Raw genomic sequence first — 23,551 nt, 5'->3', positions numbered from 1 at the left:
GGGGCCCCCACCTGGTTATACACACAGGGAGCAGTGAATGAGAACAGTATGGCAACCCAGGAATGACAACACTGACTGGAGGATAAAAGGCAATCTAGAAGGGAGATCCAGACACACCTCCTCCAACACCTTTGGAGGTGACAGAGATTGAAAAAAACCGCCCCTATCCAAATAAAGGGCAGATTTCCCAGCTAGGAGCTCTTTTCTTCCTGGGCAGACTGTGACAAATTGCTCACTTACCATCTCTCCCAACTCTAGGCTTTATTCTGATTATGTTTATGTTCATTTCCAGGCTCACTCAGACCTACTTCTTCTTTAGCCTGTAGGCTTATGTTAATTTCTGAGATTATTCTTTCCTGTGTCCAATTTACTTTATGAGCCAAGTTGCTCACTTCCTGCTGCTTTGTTTGTAGCTGCTCCTTCTAAATGTTTAACAATGTTTACTCACTGCTCCATCCTAGCAATTGATGACCAATGTGCAGCCAGCTTTCAACTATTCAGAGGCTGATGCAACCATTCCAGAGGAAGCAGGTTTCTTGCAAACTCCTCCTCCTCCACCTTTCTCCCACTCCCTGTCTTTTGGCCACTTCCCTGTTTGGGAATCCCTCATGAAAGGTGGGAGGAAGGCAAAAATGATGAGAAACAGTAACTCATTCTTTTGTCAGGTTGCCAGTAACTGTGGGTTGTTTTTCATTTTTAAGAAGTTTTGAAAGTAAAAAGAAAGAAACTATTGATTAAAACAATATAGGAATATTTTGTGAGTATCTCAATTTCCATGCTCTGTTCTTCCCTATAAAATGGAATCATTGGAACTGTTTCATTTTCCCTTAAGTATAATAAGGTCAATTTTTCCCAATATTCTTGACTCCTATCTATGCTTTGAATACTTAGCTCCACTCTTCCATAAAGCTTCCTCTGACCTGGTCTTCCCCATACTCTAGCTCAGATCCTACCACACTAGACTCTTCTGCAAGGCTAATGATGTCTCAGTTTCTTTACTGGACTGAAAACAGACTGGGTTTCAAAAGACACAATTTTTGGTACTGAGGATTGAACCCAGGTGCTTTATATTTGAGCTACATTCCCAGTCTTTTTTATTTATTTTGAGACAGGGCATCACTAAGTTGCTGAGGCTGATTTTGAACTGGTGATCCTCCTGAATCAGCCTCCTGAGACACTGGGATTACAGGCATGTGCCACTGTGCCTGGCCCAAAGAGACATTTTAAAGTTGAAAAAAATAATTTAAGTTCATTGGTCATGTTCCACATGCTTCCCAAGAAGTGCATCTGAATAGCCTTAAAAAACTCTATACCTCTCACCTCTAACTACTACTTATACCAAATATTATATCATAAATATAGCAGTCTTATCAAAGGTCCTTTAGCTATTAGTAACCCCACCACCCAAGTCTAAACGTCCTCATTTACAAAGTACTTCTTCCTGGCAATGATGAATTCTCTTGAGCTTCCTAGGACCTAGAGGAAGTTGGAAGAGGCTTCTCTTCAGCCACCAAAGCTTGATTTAGTTGCAGTCTTTAAGATTATTGTCTTTACCCTTCCAAACAAGTTTATACAGCTCATTTGGAACTGACCACATACTATTATGTACTGTTACCAATTTTATGTAAGTCTGATCTACCCAACATAACTCCAGAAAGCCAGGAACAATTTCTGTTTCCCCTATTCTATATTAGACAGATCTTGGCATATTGTAATAACATAATTTAAGAACCAAACTCTAAAGTCATACACCCTGGGTTTAAATATTGGCTCAGCTACTAAAACTATGTAACTTTAGATATTGATATAGATATAGATACATATACACACATATATGTATATATAAATATATACAGATTCAAGTATAAATAAAATATAATATACATATAAACATAAATATTTATTTATTTACTTACTTACTACTAGGGATTGAACCGAGGGGTGCTTAATCACTGAGCCACATCCTCAGCCTTTTTGTTTTTATTTTGAGACAGGGTCTTACTAAGTTGCTTAGGGTAAGTTGCTGAGGCTGACTTTGAATTTGTGATCCTCCTTCCCCAGCTTTCTAAGTCATTGGGATTATAGGTGTGTGCCACCATTCCTGGCCATATATGTTATTTAACTTCTCTGAGCCTCAACTCCTCAGCTTACCTCAGAAGGTTGTTGTGATATTAAATGTGTAAATCCATGTAAAGTGCTTAGAACAGTGCCTTGTCACACAGCAAGCATTCCACAGACATTAGCTACTCTGGTAAAGACAAGTGACAAGAGAATGGTAAGAGGTGACAAGAGACTCCAGTTTCTAAATTGCCATTTGATAGGCCCTATGCTCCTTCTCTCTACAAACTTTAATCCTGCCCTTCTATGCTTCTCCTTTCTCATATCTAGGTCCCCACACTGATGATGGACACCCAGTTCTCTGAGTTCACACCAGACATCACTCCCATTATGCTGGCTGCCCACACCAACAACTATGAAATCATCAAATTGCTTGTCCAAAAACGGGTCACAATCCCACGGCCCCACCAGATCCGCTGCAACTGTGTGGAATGTGTGTCCAGTTCAGAGGTAGATAGCCTGCGCCATTCCCGCTCCAGACTGAACATTTATAAGGCTCTGGCAAGTCCCTCACTCATTGCCTTATCAAGTGAGGACCCCATCCTTACTGCCTTCCGTCTGGGCTGGGAGCTCAAGGAGCTCAGCAAGGTGGAGAATGAGTTCAAGGCAGAGTATGAAGAGCTCTCCCAGCAGTGCAAACTCTTTGCCAAAGATCTGCTGGACCAAGCTCGTAGCTCCCGGGAACTGGAGATCATCCTCAACCATCGAGATGACCACAGTGAAGAGCTTGATCCTCAGAAGTACCATGACCTGGCCAAGCTGAAGGTGGCAATCAAATACCACCAGAAAGAGGTAAGCTTAGATCATCTCTGCTTTCAGGGAAGCTTAAGACCTACAGAGTCTGGAGAAGCAAAGCAAGAGTGAGCATTTTCATACCACTTGGACTTCTAACAGATGAATGGTTGGGATGGCTTCACAAATAGGTTCATTTAGCCAAGACACAGAAAGCCTCTATATATTTCTTCATAATCAGAAAAAGTAGCTATCTGGTTCTTTGATGGGAAAGCATTCATTCATTCAACAAATAGTGTTCTAGGCTCTTGGGATACAGAACACAGTCCCCAGCCCTGCCTTTTTGGAGCATACAAGCTAGCAGTGAAGATTAAATGATCCAAATTATGCATATACACCCATACCTGCACCTCATTTCTGTTACCTGACTGGCACCTATTATAGACCATATCATGAAGTCTAGATTATAGCTAAAAGACCTTTGATAAGACTGCTATATTTATGAAATAAATGAGAAAACTAGTGTTCAATGCATGACATAGGAAGAACTTTTTGTTTTTCCTTCTTTCCTTCCTTCCCTTCCTTCCTTCCTTCCTTCCTTTTTTTCTCTTTCTTTCTTTTGGTATTGGAGAACCCAGGGCCTCATAACATTAGGTGAGCATTTTTCCATTGAGGTACAACCCCAGTCCCAGGTAGTGCTTTATTATCCATTCCCATATTGTTTCCATTGCTATCTGTTATCTGATTCAAACAGTAGGTTCCTGCCAGTTGAAGGGCAAATAGCAATACCATCCCTTCATGGATCCAGGTTCTGAGGAAAATCTCAGTATCTGTTCACTTGATACCTTTCCCTCACAACAACAACAACAACAATTACGCAGGGTGCAGTGAAGCAAGCCTGAAAACCCAGTGACTCTGGAGGCCGAGGCAGGTGGATCACAAATTCAGAGCCAGCCTTAGCAAGTTAGCAAAGCCCTAAGCAATTTAGGGAGATCCTGTTTATAAATAAAAAAAATTAAAAGGGCTCAATAGTTAAGCACCCCTGGGTTCAATCCCAGGTGCTAAAACAAACAAACAAACTATAAAACTATGCCTTCTAAATGGGACAAAAACAAGTGTCAGGGGCAAGGGCAACTTTGAAGGTAATCAAAAATGACAAAGCAGCAACATAGAGACTGAAAGGGTTATCCCAGGGAGGGGAGGTAAGAAAAGGATAGGCTTACCCCTAACTCTCTTTATCCTATTTTTGCTGTTGTCTTGCTTTAATTGAGTGAGTTTCTTAATCTTACTTTTCTCTTCTCAAAAGTGTGGATAATAACAGGAACACTTACCTCCCTGGAGAAATTTAAAGATTAAATAAAATAGGCAATGTGCTTATGTATAACACAACAGTGGGCATACATTAGGGATTCCATAAATATTAGCTGCTATTTGTTTTCATTGTTACACATGGAAGACCCTTGATATATGGTCTGATTCTGTGCATTAAAATAACAGATATAGCCAAAGTCCATCTTCTCTTATCCATTTCTCTCATTGGCTCTGCTGATACATAGTATCAGTTATTGTGTTAAGTGCTGTACTGCATGCAAGGTCTAATTGATTTTTCTACACTTTGGCATCTTTACTATTTCCATTAATGATGTATATTACAGCTTCAGTGTTTTTTTCACTTTACATAAATTGCTACAATACTGTGAGAAAATATCAAAGGTATTTTTAGAACATGAATTGTTTCTAAGTGACAGAATGGTTAATGGGAACAGAATAATTTTAAAGTAGATATTGCAGAATATGACTAAATTTTTCAATTTGCACTACACTGAATAGGAGCTAAACTTGACAGATTTAGGCTCCATCCACCCCTGAAAACTGACAAATCATTTATTGTCAGACAATGTTTCTGCAGCAATGTCATTAATTTTGTATTGTTAGATCATCTTCCAGCTATTTATTTTTTTATTTTTTTTTGAGAAAGAGAGAGAGAGAGAAATTTTTAATATTTATTTTTTAGTTTTCGGCAGACACAACATCTTTGTTTGTATGTGTGCTGAGGATCAAGCCCTGGCCGCACGCATGCCAGGTGAGCGCACTACTGCTTGAGCCACATCCCCAGCCCCCAGCTATTTATTACTTGAACCCTCCTGCTCATATAATCTTTTTAAAAAGAACTTAACCTTTATTTTATTTGTTTGTTGTTGTTTATTTATTTTTATGTGGTGCTGAGGATCAAACCCAGGGCCTCACCTGTCCTAGGCAAGCACTCTACCACTGAGCTACAGCCCAGCCCCTCATATAATCTTCCATTGCCAGTTTTAGTTACTGCTCCACTCTGTTGACTTTCTCACTCTCATGGGGATCAGTTTGAGATATGACCGTGGAATCATCCTTGGTTTCTACATTAATAGCCCTTCAAATCTCATGAAATTTTCATCATTTTTCCTCTTTGTTTTAGTTCTTTTACTGCCCTGAAATTTGCCTCCTATGTTCCTTACTTCATAATTTCTCTTATTATTGTTATTAAAGAATGTCTTTATGTTACTGTGTGCTCACACAGTACATTTTTCAGCTGTCATTATACCTGAATGTACCAAGGAGTTATATTTCTTTTTGCTTTCTTAATTCTGCAGCAGAGATTCCAATAATTTTTTCTGGGAACCATTTGTATGTACATTAAAGTGGAAGGAGTAACATTTTTACTGTGGGAAAATATACATTATATTAAATTTGCTATTTTGACCACTTTTACATCTTAGCAGCATTAAGTACATTTACATTGTACAATCATCATTGCTAGAATTTATTTCTGAAGATACCTAAATTTGCTGAGCATGCTGGCACACACCTGTAATCCCAGTGGCTCAGGAGGCTGAGGCAGGAGGATAGCAAGTTCAAAGCCAGCCTCAGCAAAAGTGAGGTGCTAAGCAAGTCAGTGAGACCCTGTCTCTAAATAAAATACAACATAGGGATAGGGATATGGCTCAGTGGTTGAGTAACCCTGAGTTCAATCCCTGGTACCCTCCCCCAAAAAAGAACAATAAACTTTCATGGGCCACATAAACCCAAATATGACCATAGCCAAATACTTTAGAATTATTTTGAGACATATATTTTGCTCCAAACTTTCCAAGATATTTATCTTAGTAATAGCTATTGATCAATTTTAGATTAGTTTTTCTTCAAACTAAGCCTGATGATGAACATATTAGGCTTGGGATATCAGATATATCTTAAGGTTGGTATTTTAAAGGCATTGCTTGGGGAATATAAAACATGACTTATATTCAAACTATAAATTCCTGGGCTGGGGATGTGGCTCAAGCGGTAGCGCGCTCGACTGGCATGCGTGCGGCTCGGGTTCGATCCTCAGCACCACATACCAACAAAGATGTTGTGTCTGCCGAGAACTAAAAACTAAATATTAAAAATTCTCTCTCTCTCTCTCTCTCTCTCTCTCTCTCTCTCTCTCTCTCTCTCTCTCTCTCCCCTCACTCTCTCTTAAAAAAAAACTATAAATTCCTTCTGAATTGCAACTTCACATTCACTAAAAACTCTGTAATTCTTCCAAGTCTGTGAATTACAGTTTTTTTTTTTTAAATCTGTGGTGCCATTAAGTCTCAAATGTGTTCAGTTTTGGATTTCTCACTATTCAATCCATATGTCTAGTTTGAGTCTGAATATTCTCACTTCCTTGAACAAATCAGCAATATCCTTGCTTGGGGGGGTATTTTTTAAATTTTTAACTTTAATGTGCTTGGTAAGAAATACAATCCTTAGTTACTGAGCTTCCAAAAATTCAGTTTTCTGTGAGAGTTTCATTCTTAAAGTCCCTGATCTGAAGAAGCAGACTGTTCAAAAACTATCCATACTCTAGTCTTTGAAGAAGTGTAATGTACATATAGCTCTTAAGGACACGAACATTAATTTAAAAGGTCATGATCTTGATCATTTGTTTTATCATATTATGCAATACACTTGACTATCCATTTTTCCAGTATAAACTCTCTTTGTATGTGTGTGATGGAACTAGGCAACTAACAAAATTCCTCAAATTCCTGGAGCTATATAGTTTATGTGTGTTAACTCAACAAAGAGAAAACCATTGATGTCTTAAATGGGTCACACCCTGGGATCTGGTGAAACCCCATTCAGTTTGAAAGTTATGTGTTAGGAGCCCCCTAAACATGTTTAAAAAGTAGCTGTAGATGTACCCAACACCTTTATTTTATTTATTTATTTTTATGTGGGGCTGAGGATCTAGCCCAGTGTCTCATATATGCTAGACAAGCACTCTACCACTGAGCCACAACCCCAGACCCCTGAACATATTTAAGACATTTTTTAAGATAGGAAAAACAGTGGAAAGAATCTGACATCACTTTTATAAATGCATATATGAATACAGCACAGTGAATCTCAACATCATGTACAACCACAATCCTAATTAGAATAAGATATAGTCCATGTTTGTAGAAAATATTGACAAAAAATAAATTTTAAAAACACCTGTTGTGGGGCTGGGGATGTGGCTCAAGCAGTAGCGAGCTCGCCTGGCATGCGTGCAGCCCGGGTTCAATCCTCAGCACCACACACAAACAAAGATGTTGTGTCCGCCGAAAACTAAAAACATAAATATTAAAATTCTCTCTTTCTCTCTCTCTCTCTCTCTCTCTCTCTCTCTCTCTCTCTCTCTCTCTTAAAAAAAAAAAAAAAAAAAACACCTGTTGTGCTGGTGGAAAAAAAAATAAAAAGGCCTTTATTCCCTGATAAGGCTGGTGAAGGAGTGAACTAGGATTATTTCCCAGGGCCATAAATGTTCACAGAAATGACCTCTAAATGGGAATGGAACAACAGTGCTAAAAGAGAAACACTGTCCTTTTTATACTTGATTGCATGATTGTTACCAGTTGGATCATGAGGTTCTATCTTTAAGGAAAGTTGGAATACTTCCTCAGTATCTATTAGGAAAAGGACAGAGCAGTTGGACCACTTCTCCACTCTTTAGTGACATCCTGATGACATACTTTGATACCAAATGGGAGAAGTGAAAAAATACTCAGAATAAATGGATAGTTTCTCAATGGGTGGAGGTGTTGTGAGGGAGGTGCTTCAGGAACTCCTGCACCAGGATAAAGGACCCAAAATAAGTTCATTCACACCTTAGGTTTCAGACAGACAACATGACTCTTAAAATTTGAGTTAAGAAACCATATTCCATAAAAATCAGACAATATTTTTCTCTAAAAATGAGATGCAACACAGTTGATTTCCAAAACTGGTAGTTAAGGGATTGTCAACATTAAAAATTCAGAAGATATAGTTTCAGGGAAAGCCAATGTGTTCCAAAGCTCAAGTAAGAATAAAAGTATTAAAAATGATCAGTATTAGGCTGGGATTGTAGCTCAATGGTGGAGCACTTGCCTAGCATGTGAGGCAGTGGGTTTGATCATCAGCACCATATTTAAATAAATAAATAAAGATTCATTGACAACTAAATATATTTTTTAAAAAATGATCAGGGGGCTAAGGTTGTGGCTCAGTGGTAAAGTGCTTGCCTACCATGTGTGAGGCATGAGTTCGATTCTCAGGACCATATTTAAAAATAAATAAATAAAATAAAGGTATTTAAAAATGGTCAGTATTGACATGCATGTGCTTCCAATCACAGATATTGTTAATGAAATCTTTTATTATAGGAATCTAAAATACTAAAGTCATGTTTTATAACTGGGGGCCCCTAGTCCACTTTACACCATCGTTGTATTAAATAATACCTCAAGATATTTTTCATCATTTTTATAAGGCCTTTAAGATAAAACTGTGACAAGGTATAAAGAGATAAGTGGTTTTCCTTACCTCACTGAAGTGTAGTTTGGTTCTTCAGGGGTATAATGGTGATTGCCTTCAAGGATTCTTTACTACCCTTAAGAAATGGGACATTTGAGACCAATGGATATTTGTATATGTCAGTAAAAATAACTCCCAAATAATTTGAGGAAACAGGAGCTATATTTACTTTTATTAGAGATTTTTCTGTTGTTTAGTTGGTTGGTTGGTTGGTTTTTAAGTTTTCTGAGTATTTATATAGACAGAAGAAAAACAACCTTTAAATGTGGACTGGAGGGAGTAGAATCCCTTTATTGAAAAATAATTTTAAAAATCTAGTTGGATCATGGTGGGTTAATAATGCTCAGAGTTATATAACCCCCTCAGGAACAAAATCTTAGCCTTAAATGGAATATAATTTATTATTTCATGAAGGGATTTTTCACCATTGTTTTATCCTCATTATTATTCCTACTAGAATTGAAATAGACTCCCCAAAAGAATTTAATTTAGTGAAAAAATAAGCTCCAAAGAATGAAACAAAAGCTGATTCCAAACTGTAACTTTGACAAGATGTAGAATAAGGAAGTGCTAATCTCTGTACAGATGTAAAACTATTGGATGATATTTGCATGCCAAATAGACTTTCAGGCATTCTTATGCATACATTTTTCAGATACTCCTAAAAAGTTCTGATTTCATATATTCCATCCCATTGTCAGACACATCAGACTTTGAAACGATATTGTTTGATTTGTTCCTTAATAGCATTGAAGGTAAGCCAAAAATTGTTACAGTTATTATTTTATAAATGACAAAGGGCTATGTTCAGAGATTTGTTACAGATCACCTGACAAACCAAAAGTAGAACTTCAGACTCCTGGTACAACATTCTCTCTGATTACCTTCTGTTATATGGGGTGTGTTCATGCTAGTTTAGTAACCTTGAAATTCACTACCAGGTAATTTAAGATGACCACAGGTTCTTTGATTTGTGAATGAAAACTTTATTAGTTTAAAACTATTAAACAACAAAACTGTTTTGACCAATAGTCATAATGACAATAAACAATTATAATCTAATTGAAATACCATCCTAGGGGATATTCCCCTTTTAATTTCCATTAATTGTAGAACAATAAAATCGGGTCCCAAGATGTGAGATAGTTGATATGTGCTTCAGTCCATTGTTAGGTTGAAGAGATTCTCTTCTTTGTTATTATTTGCTGTTATCTTCAAGAAGCCTATTAGAACAAATACAAGTAAAGGAAAAACCACACTGCTAAAGTCAAAGATTTTTGACTAAAAACAAAGATGAGATCAGTCTTTTCCTTCTGGAAGGAAACCAAATCTTACTTGTTCTATAAGGTCTTAATAATAAAAATATGCAGAACTAGGAGAAAAATATTGCTAATGTCCAGAAAAATCAGGATGTATTTGGCGAAAAAAAAAAAAAAAAAAGATCAGTGATCAGTTCTCACATGTTGGTGAGGGCAAACTGGGTCTTATTCACTTCTTCAACCATTGTTTATATCAGAGAGTACGTCTTCACATAGCTCATCTACATCTATCATGGCTTGATCTATATCAAAGATTAGGTCTTCATCTTCTTGTAGTGAAAGTATTGATTCCAAGTCAGAGAGATCACCGAGATCTGGTAGTGAAGGTTCTTCAGGAGGAGATGCATCTGCACCAATCTGTTCTGTTCTATCATTTTGTTCTTCACAAGGAACTTGTTGTTCTTGTGAAATAGATAGTAAGAGCTCCTCAGCTATTCTTATTAACTGGGCTACACACTCAACAAGTCCACCAACTAGTATAGGAATTGACTCAGACTCCATGCTCTTCTTAACAGATAAAATACTACTAAAAACTGTAGCAAATGGACTCTCGATGACAACGAATCCTGTGGGGCTAGTAAGAGTTCTCTGGTTTGCTTAGATGATAAATTAGGATATTGATATGATTCTGATGGTGGTCAAGTATAGAATGAAGTCAATAGTACCACAGGATGTTTTGATAATGTTGATGAAATCTCCAACAAAATGTATTTATTGTACTCTTGTTTGTACCAGTAGTGAACTGCTGATATAATGACCATCAGATAGATAGTCACAGGCAAGATTTAAAAAAGCAGCAAAGCAGATCTAATGATAGAAAAGAGAAATATAAAAATTAGTATGATTGACACTTTATCCATCCTATAGGTCCTAGCTACGGGATACCCTTATCAAGAGTTATCCATAGGGTTAAAAGAGGATCTCTAGATATTGTTCTCCTTTTGTGATAATCTAAAGACTATCTACTTCCTCTTTGCCCATGGAATTTCTCATGGTTTTTATGTCTTCTTAGGGGATTTGAAAATAAAGTGAGCATAGGTACTTTGTCTCTCTCTCCTGAGTATCTCTGTTGGGGAAGGATACATCCACTCAGGGTCTTTCAATTAACTCTGTCTTTATTCGCACCTTTGCATCATTGCTATTTATATTTGGAGCTACTAAGTATTTTCTGTATTTTTAATTATACATTCATTAAAATTTCCAGTTGCCCTGCATCCTAGTGGGGAGTACATGGTAAATGAAATTCCCATATTCTCTGACTTTTGTGAAATTTAGGAGAACTGAAGGTATAACGTTAGTTTCTTGTTGTTTCCCATTACTGCCGATCTTCCATATCTAGCAGCTAATTCTTCCAACTTTGTATAAAGCTATGATTGCACTATTTTCATCTATATGTCTGGTGGACTCTGCATACTCCCTCTCCCACAGCAAGCATATACTTCTGTAAGGCAATACTCTGTGTGTGTGTGTGTGTGTGTGTGTGTGTCATGCTGGGGATTGAACCCAGGGCCTTGTGCACGTGAAGCAATTACTCTGCCAACTGAGCTATATCCCCCAGCCCAGTCAATACTCTTTATTTAAAGATCTAGAGACTGGCCCAATATAATCTACCTTCCGTGTGTGTCTGCCTTATCACTCCCATTCCTCTTTAAATGATTTTGTTGAAGATATAATAACTGTTTGGCAATATAACATATCTCATATTGCCTGCTCACTTGTTTGATTCATAGTATTTTTCACTACTTCTCTCAACTTACCTAGTACATTTATGTCCATATGCTCTAAGGTTCTCTTAACCCATTAAATTGAACTGAGGTTTGTCTTACCCATTACATTAAACTGAAAGGAAACTGAACTAGAATCCAAGGTTGTGTGGTCTACATTATTTTTTGGGGGGCGGGGCAGATTGTCTCCTCTCTCATTACAAATAGATAATTCTGTCTTTACATTATGATGAGCTGCTGTGTGTCCTATATAAATAGTTAAATCATTTCTATTGATTTCTTTTCATATCTCCATTCACCAAATTGTTTTTCCTGTAATAGTCCAGTTCATAATTTTCCAGTTCTGAAAGCATATATCTTCAGCCTATGGCTGATCAGTGTGGCCACTTTTTCCTTCAGCATATCTATATGTTAAATTTTGGGATACTAATCCTGTAAATTGGGTTGATTTTCTTTCTCCAGCCTCAGTCAGGCTTTTCCTAGCAGAGAGTCTTAGGTAGAAACCATCCATCTCACTCCTTTAGGATACTGCCAAGTCTGTTATTACCCAATTTCCAGAAGTTATGACCAGAGTGGGTCCTAGAAAGGCAAAGGCTTCACCTTCATCTCACTATGCTCTTTGGATGTTTACTATAGTACAGTAAATGATCAGCCAGATGGTCTATAATTTGCACATGGAGTTTAACTGATCTGCACAGAACCTAGTTTGACCACTCAGCTGTAAATTATTTCCAATTAGCATAAATTCTGTCAGAGCATTCCAATGTTTTTGTCCAAAATCCTACCATTTTCTGCAAAATATACACTCAATTTTTGTATTATGACACCTAAGGCTAGCTCTTATTTTCTTGTTTATTTGCTTTTCTGCCTCTTACCCTACCCTCACATAGATAGACTAAAATGTAAGTGCCATGAGATTAGGAATCTTGTCTGTTTTGTTTTGTGCTCTATACCCAAGGCACAGAAAATTGCCTACCACATAGTAGATAATTAGTGAGTACCCTGAAATAAGAGAAGGAAGGGAGGGAGAGAGGCACAACCTTTAGCTCATTCATTCAGTAAATACCATCAAGCTTCAGCCATACATGGGGATAGCAGTGAGTGAAATAATGAACTAGCCCATCAGAATTCATAGTTAATAAAATAAACAGGAAAAGTATAAACAGAGGGAAAATATTCACAAAGCATGTATCTGGCAAAAAAAAAAAAAACTTTTACCCAGAATATATAAAGAATCCCTACAACTAAACAATAAAATTATAACAATCCAATTTTTAAAATGGGGAAAGACTTAAACAGACATTTCACAAAGAAATAAAAATGAATGGCTAACAACATGAAAATGTACTAGGTATAATTAGTCATAGGGAAATACAAATTAATATCACAATAAGATACCACAATGTACTCACTAAACTAGCTAAAATCAAAGAACAACAATACCAAATGTTGACAAACATATAGATCAGCCAGAACTCTCACACACTCGTGATGGAAGTATAAAATGGTATACCTCTTTAGGAAAACACCTGTCGGATTCTTAAAAAAAGCTAAGCATGCACCTATAGCCCAGCAATTCCACTTGTAGGTATTTACACAAGAGAAATGAAAATTTACAAAGAGATTTTTACAAGAATGGTTATAGAACTTTAAGTAAAACACCAAACTGATTTCCAACAAGATGGGAAGGGGGAAAAAACGGTGGTATATTTATACAATATAACACTAATCATCAATAAAAAGAAGGGGCCAGACAAGGTGGCATACACCTGTAATCCCAGAAGACAGGAGGATCCCAAGTTCAAAACCTGCCTCAGCAACTCAATGAGGCATTAAACAACTCAGTGAGACCCTGTCTCTAAATAAAATACACAAAAGGGCTGGGGATATGGCTCGGTGGTCAAGTGCCCCTGAGTTCAATACCTGGTATCAAAACAGCTATATAAAATGCAAAATAATCTATGGTGCAAAAAACATGAATAGTGTTTGCATCTAGGAGATGTAGAGACATAACAGAATATCCTAGAGTGATGTAATAATCATATTTTAGATATAATTGTAGGTTACACAGGAATATGCATTTGTCAAAAATCATTAGCTGGCACTCTTAAGATTCATGCATTTCCTTATATAATTTTTACTACCCCCAAAAAGAGTAACCAAGCACAATCCCCAGACTCAAAAATATATATCAAATGAGATGACATACCCCTAATTAGTTACTATAATGTATGTTCATTTTAATGGAAAATATTATCAAGGATTATGAAACTCACTTTTATATATTAGTATATTTAATCTTCATAATAAAATAACTATGAAGTTGTGGATGGAAAAATTGAGGATCAGAGGGATTAAGTAACTTGCACATGGTAAGTAAAGATGCATAGCTGGAAGTCAGCCCAGGTCTAACTCCTGAAGTCCTATATCAGAGGGTACAAATAAGGTACCTGCAGTAGCAACTTGGTAGGGCCAGACCTGACATCTCATTCTCCTAAACAGGAACAGAACTGAGAATGTTAATATTACTTGCTATCCCTAGAAGCAAGCTGAATTCTAAGTTGAGTTTGACTAAGGCAGGGGAACAGAGAAACCTGGATCAGTCCCCTATGGAATCCTCATCATCTTGTGACAGGGATTTTATCTGCCCTTCACCTGACCTACTGAACAGGCCTAAATACTCATTAACCATTCACCTGTGATACAGCCAAGATGGATGAGAGGGTCAAGGCTATGCCTATAAAATGATTTCTGGACTTCCACTTTCAATTAAGATGTGAGTGCTCCTGAAACATCTAAAAACATGCCCAATGGTAAATTGCAAAACTAATAGATTTAAGGATATTATTAAGGTATGAAAACAAAGACAAACTGTTCTAAAATTTCAGAGAGTGAGCTGATAGGGGCATCTTTTTCTTCCCTGTGGCATTTGCTAATTTTGGGCACAGATTGAAAATAAGGCTTGGCTCTAAGGCAGAAGGACTCCAGGCTCTAAGGAGAGGACCTCTACTAAGGAAAAGGACAAATTAATGTAACTTGGGGTAGCTGAAATAGGCTAGCACGATGTGTTGGAAACTTAAGGGTGCAGGGCTTGTTTTTCTTACCTTAAATTAGTTGATACCTGCTGGTACCTGGGTGGGAAATGTAGAATGAAATTTCCCACAATCTCCTGGTGCTTCAGAGTCAAATTCTCACTAGAGGGAGTAGCCATAAACATGCTACTGGTCTCTGCCTCAAAAGGTTTTGAAGTTAGAGGGATATAAGGGAGGCTAATGAATAAATAAGATCAAAACCACTCTCAAAAAGCACTTTAGACAAAGGGATTCTAAAACATGTAAGGATATATAAAGGGAAATATCTTGAAGAACTAAACTGGAGGACATCTGATATCAAGGTTAAGACACAGAGAGACAAATATTCCATGTTCTCTTTCATACAAAGGAACTTAAAAAATCAATCTGAATGTAGAACAGTGATTACTAGAGGCTGGGGAGGATAGGAAGGAGTGGGAATAAAGGAAGACTGGATAATGAGTACCAAAACTCAAGTCAGATAGAAGGTATATGTCCTGGTGTTTCACAGTAGAGTGTGATACTATAGTTTACAATAACCTAGTGTGTGTGTGTGTGTGTGTGTGTGTGTGTGTGTGTGTGTGTTATGAATAACTAGAAGAGAGAAGTTTGAAGTCTCCAAACATAAAGAAATGATAAGGAGAGAGAAAAGCCAATTATCCCAATTTGATCAGTGCATGTCTGCACTGAATATATGTGTTGAAATGCCACAGTGCACACCACTAATATGTGCAAAATTATTACATGTTAATCAAAAAAATTAAATTAAAAAGATAATCAAGGCTAGTTTTATGGCTATGGAAATTAAAACAGTATAGTACTGGCACAAGAAACAGACATAAATTCTGGAAAATGAAGGCAAAGTGATTTGGAAATGTAGCTATAAAATATCTACTGATCAACAACCTATTTATCAGTCCAGATATATAAAATCAGGAGACTATCTGAGTAACTCATGTTTCAGTAGCCAGCAAACTTTATACAAAGATTAAGTATATTTTCATGGATAAATCTGGGAAGAATTTTATTTAAAAAATCACTATGATTTTACTTTAAGATTTGAAAGCACTAATACCCAGAGGTATTACAAAGGTAATAATGAAAATATACATTCAAGTATATAACCTAGAGTTAGAAAACAAACATGTAATCAAACTTTTGTTTTTATATTACAAATAATTTCATGATTTAGATAATGGCTATTGATGAACAACTGATATAATTATTGATGTTTATAAGATTATATGAAAATTTCATCTTATGATTAATAAAAATATTTTAAAGCTGTAACTACAAATTAGTCACCAACAAATGTTTTAAGCAGATACGAAATTTAACAATTTATAGGATTGTGTATTAGCTCTAACAGTTGCTGTTTGCTGTTTTGTACATGCTATATTAGGGAGAAAGCTTAATTTTGTAAATGAATAAATATTCAACATTTTAAAAAGTCCCTAAACAATGTAAATGTTGTTTTTGATCCTTGATAAAATAAAGACTGAAGATTCTTTCAAACCATCCCTGGGGGAGACTGGCAAAGGTTTCCAGATTGTTAATCCTTTCACTTATTTTTTTATAGTTGTAGTTAATACTGTTAAACAAAATAAAATTCTTTGTCCAAAAAAAGAATACCAATGTACATAATTTTATATTTCATGTTATTAGCTTCAATAAATTTGCTCTTTGTGACTCTTAAAAAAACAGACATAAATTAATAAAGCCATGTCCATTACCTCACACTAAATACTAAAATAATATAATAATAATTTTAAATGGATCATAGATCTAAATATGAAAGATTAAAAAATTTAGATCAAACCACAGGAGAAAAATCTTCATGAGCTTAGGTAGGCAAATATTTCTTATAGGACAAAAACATTAACTATGAAAGAAAATATTAATGTTTTATTTCATTAAATGAAGAACTTCCACTTATAAAAATATACCTTAAGAGGGTGAAAAGCGGGATGGGTTTGTGGTTTAGTGGTTGAGTGCTTGCCTTGCATGCGTGAGGCACTGGGTTTGATCTTCAGCAACACATAAAAATAAAATAAAGATATTGTGTCCACCTATAACTAAAAAATAATTTAAAAAAAAAAACAGGGTGAAAAGATCAACCAGAGTTGGAAAAATATTCCCATTATGTATCCAATAAAGAAACTTATATTCATTCTACACATACATTTTTTTAATATTTTTAATTGTAGATGGACACAATACCTTTATTTTGTTTAGTTTTTTTATGTGGTTCTGGGGATCAAACCCAGTACTTCACATGTGCTAGGCAAGCGCTCTACCACTGAGCCACAGCCACAGCCCTACACATATATTTTTAAACTTCTAGAAATCAATAAAATATAATGTAATTTTTTAAAAGTAGAACAAAAGAATTGAACTGACATTTCACAGAAAAGAATATCCAAATGACCTATATGCACATGAATAGTTTTTCATCACTATTATTCATCAGGGAAATGCAAATTAAAACCACAATAAGATATTTTAAAAACTCACCAGAATAGATAAAATTGAAAAACAACAACTTAAATTAATAAGCTTTGAGAACATAGAGCAACTGGAACTCTCATACATTGCTGATAAAAGTATTAATGGATGTAACTACTTTGGAAAACTATTTGGCAGTATCTACTGAAAGTAAATATACCTCTATCTCATGAACCTGCTATTCTACTCAAATTAAAAGAGTACAAATATCCACCAGAATACATGTACAAAAATATCAAAAGATGAATAACAATATAGTAAAACCATTCCATTTATATGAAATTCAAGAACAGGCAAATTAATCTATAGAACAGAAATGAACAGAAGATTACCTCTGAGTCACCTCTAGGAAGAGAGATTAGAAAGCTTTCTGGAGTACTGAGATGCCGCAGTCTGACTGGGCACAAATCACGAGCCACTCAAGCAGGAACAAACTTTATTTCTGAACTCCACCAGCACACTCCACACACGCTCCCCAAGAACTCTCCCGAACGCCACCCACGTGGCTCCTCCAGGAACCACCACACACCAACCAGAACTCCCTCCCCTCATCTGCATTCACTCTCAACGGGAACTCCAAAGTAGTGGGCGCCCGAGGCAGCAAGAGCCTCCCTATTACTGGTGTAAAGGTCTAATATACAATTGAATCAATCCAGCATCATCTTAATGGCTCGCCTCTTAACCATTACTTCTGGCAAAATGCCAGGGGCCATTCCAACTCAGCTGTGGCTCTCAACATCTCCCCCCTTCTGTTTAATTAAACAACAAGCAATGTGGCTTAGGGACCGTGCCTGTCTTAGGTTGTCCAATATTTCATATGGTCCTTACCCGTCATCGGATGAGCTGACCTCAAGGTGTCAGCCTCCTGTCTTAGGTTGGTACCATTGCAATTGGATCTTACCCGTCATTGACTACCGGTCCAGCATACAGCCATATTAGTGGATAGGCCTTTGCACCAGTGGGGGGTTGAGGTTCTTTGCCTCACCTCTGTTGGCTCCCAAATTTGGCCTTTGCACCAGTGGGGGAGGTGAGGTTCTTTGCCTCACCTCTGTAGGCCCCCAAATTTGGCCTTGGTGCCAGTGGGGGGGTGAGGTTCTTTGCCTCACCTCTGTTTTTTTTTTAACTCACTTTTCTTTTTCTTTTTTAAAGAGAGAGAGAGAGGGAGAGAGAGAGAGAGAATTTTTTAATATTTATTTTTTAATTTTTGGTGGACACAATCTTTGATTGTATGTGGTTCTGAGGATCGAACCCAGGCTGCATGCATGCCAGGCGAGCATGCTACTGCTTGAGCCACATCCCCAGCCCCGGAGCATTGGGCCCCCCTGTTCATTTTTTGGCAATGGAGCACAATGCCTTTCTCCACTATATCGTGGGTAAACACCTGGTCCTTGTCCATTTTTTGATAATGGAGTACCCTCTATGGTGGTTTGAGAATGGCATTCATTAGCCCAGTGTCTCCCTCTATGGCATTGTGGGCAAATACCTGGTATTCTACCCCTTTGATACCTAGTTTTGTTAAACCTTCCTCCCATGGGGCAATTCCTTTTAAAATGTCCTGTTTGTTCACAATTGTAGCATGTTTTAGGCCTGGCATATAAAGCCTGTTGTACTGCAGCTGCCAAGACTTGCCCTTGTTCATTAATGTCTCTACATAATTTAATATATGTGTTTATTTTTTTTTAAAGAGAGAGTGAGAGAGGAGAGAGAGAGAGAATTTTTAATATTTATTTTTTTTTTTAGTTCTCAGCGGACACAACATCTTTGTTGGTATGTGGTGCTGAGGATCGAACCCGGGCCACACGCATGCCAGGCGAGCGCGCTACCGCTTGAGCCACATCCCCAGCCCTAATATATGTGTTTAAATCTTCATGTCTCCATGGTCTAATGGCCTCCCTGCACCATCTGTTTGCTTGTTCATAAGCCAGTTGTTTTATTAATGGCATTGCTTGTTCTGTATCCCCAAAAACTCTGTTAGCTGTTTGAATAAGCCTATCTATAAAGCCTATCTATGCTGGTAAGGTTCATTAGCTCCCTGTATTACCTTAGATAATTGACCTTGTAAATCTCCATGTCCTTGTAAAGTCTTCTATGCCCTAACCACATCTGCAGCAATTTGTGAGTATATAGCAGGATGATATTCAATTTGTTGCTGCTGATCCTCATAAGGTCCTTTTCCTAACAATATATCTAGATTTCTCTGAGGATAACCGGCTGCTGCATATCGTCTAGCTGTCTCCGTGCAAAATTCCTCATTGGCAACCTTCCATAACAAATATTGCCCTCCATTTAGCACAGCTTTACACATACTAGCCCAATCTGCTGGCATCATGTCCAAGTTGGTAATGGATTCGACCATGCTTACAGTGAAGGGTGCTTGGGGACCATAGGTTGTTACAGCCTCCTTTAACTGCTTCACTGTTTTGAAATCTAAAGCACGGTGAATTCGCTGCCCTCCTGCCTGCTGAAGTAGAGGGCATGCTAATCTTTGAGGTCCTGTCTGAGGATCCCATCTATCAACTACGGGGGTTGGGGGGCCCCCAGCATATGTTGTCTCTATAGGTGGAGCTGTTGGTTGGACACTTACGCCCTCTGGTGATAGAAAGGTGTTAGTAGCAGCAGTTTCCTGAAAACACTGTTTGAACATGAAAAACAGCTACCACCATTTGACTTGGTGGGTGGGACCCTGCACAAGATTGTCCCAGATCTTGGCTGCTATGAGACATCCCAAGACCCCAGAGAGTCTGAAAAGAGATGTAGGAATTCTAGATTTGGGGTTTTTAAATATTACCAGTGCAGAAGGTAGGGCCTAACATAAGGGAAATAAAAACAGAACTTCGAGGTAATGGGGAAAAGGTTTTATTGATTTGTTTTGTTTGTCTAATGGTGATGGAGATGGCACCAAGGGCCTCAGATATTCTAGAAAGCACTCTGCCACTGAGCCACACCCATAGCCTCACAAGAAAAGGGGTCCTATTCCCAAATCTTACCTCAGCTTTTCTTCCCAAGAGGGAAAAAGAAAAGTTGTATTTATTGGAACATAATAATATTCTCCTTTGGAGAGACAGTAAATGATGCTAGTTATTACTATAACAGGATATGGTGTAAAACAGAACTATATTTGAACTATTACTCTACCACTTACTAGCTGAAGGTTGCTAAATTACTCTTTGCCTCAGTTTCTTCATCTGTAAAATAATGATAGTAATAGTCATGAGAATTACCTGAGTTAATACATGCAAGAAGTTTAGAATAGTGCCTGGCATACAGTAAGCACTTAACAAATGCTAGTTAATATAATTGTGTTGGAGAAATTCTAGGATCCAGGAAACAGTGTGTGGTACATCCTGGCTACTGACCAGTGACCCCTACAAGGCAACAGAGGAGATGTCTACAGGCATTACAAAAACTGGAAGGAAGTAACAGAGATACAATTCATCTCATAGATAGAGCTAACTTTAGATGATGACTTTGAACTTGTATAAAGATGTGAGAGGATAGAACTATCTGGCTCTAGTTCACACATGACCCTTTCAGAAGACCTAAGAGCAATCAAAGACTACAGGGCATCCTTGGGGATTAGTGAATCCTCCTAGCCTAACTCTCTATCACTTTGAAGCACTTCCTCACTCTAGCTCTGAGCTCTGTCAGGGCCCTAGCTACATTTCTGGGCTGGCAAAAGCTGACAACCCTGTAGGCTTATCATTGGCTATGCCTTTAATACACTGCCAACAGCATAGAGAAGGCCCTCCACTTAATCTGAGGATAATAATTTTAAGAAAACATGAACCAGTTATTCCTTAAAAACACCCCACTTGGGAAGTAATTGGCAAGTTAATTGAGACAAGATAATGAAAGCCCCATTACTCTCTAACATGACCATCCAAACTAGTCCAGACTTTCAAGTCTTCCTGTGTGAATCATTTGAGCAGGAAGGGGAAGGAATATTATTCCTTTTACCCCTTACTATCCAGCCTGAACTTCAGAAACACAGCTCAGAAATCTGACAAGAGCAAGTCAAACACCACTCATGGCCTCTTCTCTTTTTCTCCAGCAAATTCCAGCTTGCCAAGAGAGACCAAGCTTCATTCATTTTATCAATTGGGAAGAAAATCAGGGATCATATAGTTCTTCCATCCGCCTGCAAACATACTTACTATTTGTCCGTCAAGGATAGGTCTTTCAGTTTTCATTTTCTTCACAATGTAATTCCATAATCCCCCTCAGTAGCTCCTTCTAGTGTCTTATAATTTCCTCCTGGTAATTATATCTTCAAGCAAGTTCACATACATTAACCTACAATAATCCTGTGTAGCAAGGATTATTCATATTTTATGGTTGAGGAAGTAAAAATCCAAAGAGGATAAGTGACTTGCCAAGATTATAAACTCAGTTAATAGCAGAGCAAGGTAAGAAGCTGATTCTTCAGGCTCTCAGCCCTCTGCTTAGTCTATTATACTGTGAGGCCCTGGGTTCAATCCTCAGCACCACATAAAAATAAAATAAAGGTATTGTGTCCAACTACAACTAAAATAAAATATTTTTAAAGCCCTATTAAAAAGGAAAGTTACAAATTAAACTTTTTTTAAAAAAAAAAAGGAGTTACCAAAAGTCTAGATGGACATTAAAATCACCTTAAGAACAGATGCTGACCCATGAGAATAAAAACTAAAACAAGAATACTTTGGCTTCTGCTTTCTAAATTTTCTACTTTTGACCTGTGGAATAGATTAAATTAGAGGATTTGAGGCTGAGTAAAGATTCCTAATATCCTAAGAAGAAAAATGCTTTGCGCTAGAGTGTGGATTTCTTTTCCTTCTAAAGATTTCCTACCTCTATTTTCAAAGGTTTGTAAAAGGGCCAAAGGTCAGTGTTTTAAACATGGGTAAAGCATGAATCCCATTGCCTATATACCTGACACTCAGCAAAACACACCAGGACCACAGCTCTGTCCCCTGTGTGAGAGCCCTCGTTGTATCAAACCAGCATTCTGGTCAAGTAAAAAGATGAATGAAGTTTTCCTTGTAGAATTCCTCACATGAAGATGACTCAAACATTAAGCCAGCTCTGATCTTTCTCCAAAATCCCATCCTTAGGTCTCCATTTCCTTCACATTGATTTGTGATACCTAAACTGGATCCTTAGTATTTCTTCAAAAAACCTACTCCATTTGTAGCCTTCTCCATCTCTAAGGAGATAGCAATTCTACCCTTCTAACTACTCAAGATAAAAAATCTTGGGTTTATATTTGACTATTCTTTGGCCCACAGCCAACCTGTGAGGACATCCTGTTGGTTCTGCCTCTGAAGTATATATACAATCTGACCACTTGTCTTCGTGAGACACCATTATCCACCTCTTACCTTCATTATTTCAACAGCCTCTTAACAGGATTTACTTAGCCTCACTAAAGCCTCTTCTCTACACACAGCCAGAGTGATCTCTTTAAAATGGAAGTTAGAACATGTTAGACCTCTATTTAAAACCTTTGATGATCTGGGCATGGTGGTGCACACCTGTAATCTCAGCAATTTGAGAGGCTCAGACAGGAGGATCTCAAGTTCAAAGGCAGTTTTATGGGGCTGGGGATATAGTTCACTTTGTAGAGTGCTTGTCTAGCATGCACAAAGCCCTGGGTTCAATCCCCAGTACCAATAAAAAAAAAAAAAAAAAAAAAAAAAGCCAGCCTAAGCAACTTAGCAAGACCCTGTCTCAAACAAACAAACAAAATGGGCTAGGGATGTTGCTCAGTGGTTAAGCCCCTCTGGGTTCAATCCCCAGTACTAAAGTAAAATAAAATCTTTGATGACTCTCCATTTCCTTCAGAGTCAAATGCAAAGCCTTATAGTCACCTCTCTGGCCCTCCATTATATAATCTGCAACTTATTCTTCTATTTGTCCCTGCCTCCCTCTGTTTCCACCTCTCTGGCCTCATTGTTATTCCTCCAATTAACCAGGTACACTCCCTGTTTAGGTGCTTGGAATGGTCCTGACTCAGCTATATGAATACCTAAATCCCTCACCTCCATCAAACTCTTATATCTTACCTTCTCAGTGATGGCTTTGCTTATCACCTTTTAATTATTGGACCTGCCCTTCCCAAGCTGCCACTCCTGATTCTTCCTTTCTCTGCCCAACTTTTTTCATTTTTCTTAGAACTTATTATTTTCTACATATTACATAGAATACTTATTTTTTATAATTGTCATTTATTTTCTGGTTTTTCTCTCTAGAATGT

General features: G+C 37.4%; 2 protein-coding genes across 2 annotated transcripts in view; one reads left to right on the top strand and one right to left on the bottom strand.

The window, feature by feature from the left end:
• Positions 1-23,551, top strand: part of TRPC5 (transient receptor potential cation channel subfamily C member 5) — a gene marked incomplete at both ends in the record, with an annotated part of 142,310 nt that overhangs the window by 34,756 nt on the left and 84,003 nt on the right. Inside the window, one exon of the mRNA XM_081277486.1 lies at positions 2,389-2,910. Coding sequence (XP_081133612.1) covers positions 2,389-2,910 — 522 coding nt within the window. The remainder of the gene's footprint in view (positions 1-2,388; positions 2,911-23,551) is intronic.
• TRPC5OS (TRPC5 opposite strand) lies at positions 10,194-10,517 on the bottom strand (the record flags this gene model as incomplete). Its single annotated transcript, XM_081276886.1, has 1 exon — positions 10,194-10,517. One exon carries the CDS (start codon positions 10,515-10,517, stop codon positions 10,194-10,196), a length of 324 nt encoding a protein of 107 aa, XP_081133012.1.

The sequence above is a fragment of the Spermophilus citellus genome (assembly GCF_964194105.1).
Source record: "Spermophilus citellus genome assembly, chromosome: X".
Lineage (NCBI taxonomy): Eukaryota > Metazoa > Chordata > Mammalia > Rodentia > Sciuridae > Spermophilus > Spermophilus citellus.
The sequence above is the reverse complement of the archived record's forward strand: the minus strand, read 5'-3'. Positions and strand labels throughout refer to the sequence as shown.